The sequence below is a fragment of the Vulpes vulpes genome, chromosome 3 (genome assembly GCF_048418805.1).
Source record: "Vulpes vulpes isolate BD-2025 chromosome 3, VulVul3, whole genome shotgun sequence".
Taxonomy (NCBI): Eukaryota; Metazoa; Chordata; class Mammalia; order Carnivora; family Canidae; genus Vulpes; species Vulpes vulpes.
Window position 1 is genome coordinate 149,497,399 of NC_132782.1, and position 6,925 is coordinate 149,504,323.

The following is a 6,925-nucleotide window of genomic DNA, read 5'->3' on the forward strand; positions in this document are numbered from 1 at the left end:
AGGGAGATGGTGTTTGAATGTACGAACTCAGACCTGATGAGCAGATGACTCCTGGAGAACTAACGTACCGCACAGTGATTGTAGACAACAACCCTACATTATAACCTCCAGAGTTACTCTGAAACTAGATTTTAATTATTTCCATCACAGAAGGGAAATGATAAGTATATGATGTGCTAGACCGGTTAGCCCATGCCGTGGCGGTGATCCTGTTTGCAATTCATAAAGGCATCAAATCAACACTGCTGAACACCTTACACTAACACGATGTTATTTGTAACACGATGTCGATTACACATCTCGATAACGATAAATGTTAAAAAATGTGCGCCTGAACTACACATTATCCACTGATCCAAATAGTAACGCCCCATATAGAAGGAATAATGAGCGGAGCGGCTGTGTGCGGACTACTTAGCATGTGTCCAGCCCAGTGCAGTGTGGCCTGTGTGCTTCCCCTCCAGTCCACACTGCAGCCCTGCCAGGTGGGTTGTATTATTTCTGTCTTGCCCTCGAGAAAACTGAAGCTCAGAGCGGTTAGCTGAAGAGGCCACACATTGTCACGGAGCAGAACCAGATGTGAACCTAAGTGTGTCTGACTCCAGTGCACCCAGCTGCCTTTTGATGATTGTTAAGATCCTGAAAGACACAAATTAGATTTTGATTTAATCTTTTCCGTTTCTTTCCAGCTCCAAGTACAGCCCAGTATGGAATTACCGGGAGCGCTGACGTGCTTTTCTCCTGCTGGTACCTTGTGTTGACACTGTCCTCTTTCACCAGCATATGCTACCTGAAGAATGCCATTCTACAATAAATTTAAAGACCCATAAAAGGCTTTTAAGGATTCTCTGAAAGTGCTGATGGCTGGATCCAATCTGGTACAGTTTGTTAAAAGCAGCGTGGGATATAATCAGCAGTGCTTACATGGGGATGATCGCCTTCTGTAGAATTGCTCATTATGTAAATACTTTAATTCTACTCTTTTTTTGATTAGCTACATTACCTTGTGAAGCAGTACACATTGTCCTTTTTTTAAGACGTGAAAGCTCTGAAATTACTTTTAGAGGATATTAATTGTGATTTCATGTTTGTAATCTACAACTTTTCAAAAGCATTCAGTCATGGTCTGCTAGGTTGCAGGCTGTAGTTTACAAAAACGAATATTGCAGTGAATATGTGATTCTTTAAGGCTGCAATACAAGCATTCATTTCCCTGTTTCAATAGGAGTCAATCCACATTTACAAAGATGCATTTTTTTCTTTTTTGATAAAAAAGCAAATAATATTGCCTTCAGATCATTTCTTCAAAATATAACTAACACATATCTAGATTTTTTCTGCTCGCATGATATTCAGGTTTCAGGAATGAGCCTTGTAATATAACTGGCTGTGCAGCTCTGCTTCTCTTCCCTGTAAGTTCAGCATGGGTGTGCCTTCATATAAAAATACTAATTTTCTCTTCGTTTCCAACTAATAAAAATGTTTTGCCAAATCCTAAAATTTGAAAGCAAAAATAAATCACAAGATAAAGTTGAGCTATATCCTATTTCTAGAGAACGAAGGAGCTGTTAGACTATAAAAATCTCATCCCTCCTTCCCAATGGGCTGTGAGGATTTTGCCCCACATAAACTCAGTTTTGTGATGAAAACAATTTAGTTAATATAGTACAGGTAAATTTATTACCATATGATTTCTTTAGTTGTAGTTGAATGTTGGATCCACTTTGGGAAACAGTTCCCCTTAAGATGACAGCACAGTCCATCCTTGAAATCGCCTAGCAATACAGCATCCTTTCCCTTCACTCTTCCACACCAAAATTTTTAAGATGGTTTGTCAGAAAGAACACAAAGTCCGATCAACTAGTATTACATGAGTTGATGAGCATTCCAAATTCAACTGGCTCTGAAGCAGGTAAATAGTTGGAGTGCTCCTGTAGACAGGGGCATTTCGCATATTCCCCACCTGAAAACATCACTCAGTTGATAGTTTGGTATATGTGCTGCCGAAGCAAGCACTCAGTTGATAGTTTGGAATGCGTGTTATATAAAAGAAAATGTTCCAGAATATATTATAACAGATATTCCATGCTGGTATGCAGCAGATCAATCCCTGAAATAACTAATTCTGCAATAAAATCTCTGTCAATTCAAACAAGTAAAGGCAATTCAAACAAGTAAAGGCAAAAAAAAAAAAAAAAAAAAAAAACAAGTAAAGGCAATTCAAACAAGTAAAGGCAAAAAAAAAAAACCAAACAAACAAACAAACAAACAGAAGCAACAAAATTAACCGTGCTTTATTTCTTCTTACGTGGCATATATAAGATGTGATCAAGTGAAGACAAGACACCAGTGATTAGAATATCTAAAGATGTATCATTAAATTATCATGAATATTTCATTGTTTCTATCCTAAAGAATGAAAACTACACTTTTGAATGAACATGGAAGTATTATATTACAAGAGTATTTTGATGGTTTTACTCTTTACTAAAGAAAGACCATAGACTTGAAAGCCATTTTCCAAGTTTGATGAAATTAGGCGTTTCACTACATAGAGAGATTTCCACACATAGTTCCCTCTTGCAAGTCACATTTACAACAAAAAAACTACTAATAAACTGAGACACAAGATATTTCATGGAGGTTGTACATCCTTAAGATATCTAATAGTTTGCCCCAAAAGCAATGGCTTGAAAATCATGACTTTTTTTTTCAAGTAAAGCTTAGCCCTGAAGTACGCCATAAATCTATTTTAATTAGAAAAAATGAATCCTAAATGAGGAGGCATAAATATACAGTGTTTCCACAAAATGGCAATAATATGGCATAATGCTATTAAATCTACTCACCATAATAATTCATGACATTGTTTCACCGGATGTATTAAAAACTTTTTTAACACACATGGCATTTTAATTTTGATTATTACTGATTTGCTTTTTTAAAATATTTTTTTGTGGAATTGGTGAGTAAACTATATATATTTTTTTTTGTATTGCAGCTTTAAAGTGGCACACTCCATAATAATCTACTTACTAGAAATAGTGGTGCTACCACAAAAAGTGTTAACCATCAGTACCATTGTTTGGGAGAAAGAAACAGATCAAGAATGCATATTATACAGTGACCACTTTCCTAGAGTTAAAAATACCTCCTCTTTGTAAGGTCTGTAGGGTAAATGTGAGGTAAATCGAGGTATAAACTATGGATGAACCAAATAATTAGTTCAAAGTGTTGTCATGATTCCGAATTTGTGGTCTGGTGTTTTTCCCATAGAATGTGACAGAAGTACAGTCATAGCTCAGTAGCTATATGTATTTGCCTTTATGTTAGAAGAGACTTTCTTGAGTGACATTTTAAATAGAGGAGGTATTCACTATGTTTTTCTGTATCACAGCAGCATTCCTAGTCCGTAGGCCCCTGAACAGAGTGAAACCATGAGTATTTATGAGTTCAATATTGTTCAAATAAGGCTACAGTATTTGCTTTTTTGTGTGAATGTATGCATATAATGTTCAAGTAGATGATTTTACATTTATAGACATATGAAATGTCTGATTACTCCATTTTATCAGTCCTGACTGTACAAGATTGTTGCAATTTCAGAACAGCAGTTTTATGAAATTGATTTATCTTTTGATCTGAAACAATTTTTTCTAGGTATTCATTTCAGCGTTATATTTCCACAAGTTCCATTTGTGGGACTCCTTTGGTTGCCCCTAGTTTTGTTTTGTTTTTTTTCAAAGAAAGAAAAATAAGGAGCAGTGGAGGAAAGAGAGTGAAAAGAAAAGAAAAAGACAGAAAGGGTGGAGGTAAAGAGAGAGGGGACAAAATGGAGGCAGGAAGGATGAGAAGAAGGAAGGAAGGGAAGAAGGAAGGGAGAGAGGGAAGAAAAGAACATTAGGGTAGTTGACTTAATTCATTTGCATTCTTGGTTTAACTGCAAGTCGTGTAATTATGTTTTACAATGATCCCATTTGAAACGTAAGTCCTGTGACACCATTAAGTTCCTATTATGCAGCAATTATATAATGAAAAGTGCTGCCCAAATTATAGTATTGTGTTTTTCGGGAAACACTAAATGATTCAAGAGAGAGAATGTCAAACTTAAAACCACTTTTGGGGGTGTTTAAAACTTAACTGAAAAATTAATGCTTCATCATAACATTCAAGCTATATCTAGAAAGTAGACTGGAGAACTAAGAAAATTACCCAGGTAATTCAGGACACTATATATATATGTATATACATATATATATATATGTATATATATATGTATGTGTATCTATGCATAGATACACACACACACACACACATATATAAATACCCCAATGTGTGAACTCAGAAACCTCTGAGAATTTTATCAAAGCCAATCATCTATATTGATCAAATTTACTGAATAATTGTTAATTTATCCATTGTGCTTAGCTTTGTGACAGCCAAAAGTTACCTATTTAATCTTTTCAATAAAAATTGTTTTTTGAAATTCAGAAATGATTTAAAAAGAGGTCAGGTTTTTAACTATTTATTGAAGTATGTGGATGTACAGTATTTCAATAGATATGAATATGAATAAATGGTATGCCTTAAGATCCTTTGAATATGTATTTACTTTAAAAGACTGGAAAAAGTCCTTCCTGTCTTTTAGTAAAACATCCATATTTCATAATCTGATGTAAAATATGTTGTACTGTTTCCAATAGGTGAATATAAAGTCAGTTTATCAAGTAAAATATGTATTTGACTCATTTTAAATATTCTATTAGTTTAAGAGAAAAAGGAAGAAAATAATTTAAACATACTTCTGCTATTCCCTTCTTTATTTTCTGCTGCATTCACTGTGCCACACTCGCATCTCTCAGGTGCCCCAACCCAATATAGGCTGAAAATCATAGATGCTACAGTTTCAAAGGGTTCCACAATGCAGCCTTCCTTTTTGTTGCTGATTCCCAAAAGGTTTCACAGGTTGAACTACATGTCGCCTAGAGAGGCAACTTGCTGCAGAGACTTTATTTTCAATGATTTGGAATTTTTACCTGCCCAAATGCAGCAGTTAGCCACAGAGACTGTTGGTCAAATCTTGTTGGTTTTTATAGGCCAAACATCCAAAAACTCAAATACCTGTAGGAGTGAGGCATGTGATATAATTTCATAAGACAGTTGGGTATAAAACAGGGAAGACATATTCCACCTCAAGGCGTTCAGAGATGATTTCCTTAAAAATACCCTGCTCCCCAAACAAAACATGATTTGGCTGAGGGCCCTGCGTTTGTGACTGCTGCCATATCCACGTGAGAGATACCCCAAATGAATGATCTAAGCCATCTTCTCCAAGTCTGTCCATCTATGATGATCAACCAAATGAAATGGAACACTATGGTGGATGAACAAAACAACAAACCACGAAAAGATCCACTTTGTGTAGTAAGGTCTTTTGAGATATGGGTGTCATTGCTCTTCCAGGAAAACTATATCTACTAAAACCCTCCTTCCCCCAAAATGAAAACACATTAATAAAACCTGATTTTCCAAGTGGCTCATCACTTCTCCCTGTGTAACTTCTACCCTGTACCCAATCACATGGAAACAGAAGCACCAAGTCTCAGATCCCAAAAGGTGGCATATGAAACAGCTATTTTGTCCCTAAGCATGAAGGTCAAAACAGAGAAACGCCAAAATGACATCCAGGTATTTGGAAAATGATCACCTGCATTAGCCTGGTAGGCAGAAATTTATGAATTTTCAAAGAGAAACTTCTAAGAATTCATTCAAGATAATGGAATTTGATTCAACCACCAGAGAGTTGATGCACTCTTTCTGAACTTCCCAAGAAGCATATGCTTTCACATTCACATGTGCTTCGAATAATTCTAAATTCACTGAAAATATTTAAGAATTGACATCTCTAGTGGATGGAATAAAAATTGGCAAATGAATCACATAAATACTTGCCAGTCTTCCTGGAGAGAAAAAAAGAAAAAAGTTTAGTCTTCTTCCTGAAAGCTCTGCCCACAGTCATACTAAAGTTAGCATAACTCACCCAATGCCTTCAATCTCAGAAATGTGCTCCACCTCAGAGACAGCTAGAATTACTGGTGGCAGCTAGAATTACTCCTGAAAGGTCACGACTATCTCTACCATGCATTTTACAATGGCAAAGCACTTTAGCAGACATTGCTACTTTGACTTTCACAATACTTTAAAGTGTTATTATTGTCATGCGATGATGATGAAAACAAGATTCAGAAACCTTAAATCACTTACTAAAGATCATACCTCTACTAAGTGGCAAATTTGAATCAAATAGGCAATGCAAAGTACTCCCAAGTTGTTTCTGTTTTTATTAATTTTCTTAGGAAGAGGAAAAGGAGGTGATCATATCACTAGCTTCACAAACAACTATATGTATATTTATATTTATAAATAAGTAACTTTTTTTTTACATTTTCTTCTTTAATGCCATCCTTTTATTTTCCAACCCTTCCAGAACGTTTGTGGCTTAAAGGCAAATCACATTTTACATTTCATCTAAAATTTAGGGGGAGTGGAACATTGAATAAATTGCCTTTGACAAGCAGGCTTAATTAATATTAGATCCATCACACCAAACGGAGGATCTTGTCATAATCATATGTATCTTTTCTATACAGCATTTTGCAAAAGACCTGCCAAGTTTTGGATAATCCATTAAGATTATTTCCCGGAATTCTTAGGAAAATGGAGACCAAAATATATATATTTTTTAATTTACAATAGAATACCGATGTTAACCTTGAATGATGTTGTTTGGGCCAATTTATATCAAAATACTACTTATATGTTTGTGCTGGGGCAGTAGGACAAAAAGGAGATTCTAATTTTAGAAATTTATACAACCTAAGGAATACATTTGTTTATTACTGTCAAAATTATAAATGTAATGCAA

At 35.2% G+C, this 6,925-nt stretch overlaps 1 protein-coding gene across 1 annotated transcript in view; it reads left to right on the forward strand.

Annotated features, from left to right (window-relative positions):
• Positions 1–2,203, forward strand: part of NEGR1 (neuronal growth regulator 1) — an 809,911-nt gene extending 807,708 nt beyond the window's left edge. The window contains exon 7 of the mRNA XM_026018093.2: positions 690–2,203. Coding sequence (XP_025873878.1) covers positions 690–814 — 125 coding nt within the window. The 3' untranslated portion in view covers positions 815–2,203. The remainder of the gene's footprint in view (positions 1–689) is intronic.
• The last annotated feature ends 4,722 nt before the right edge of the window (positions 2,204–6,925 follow it).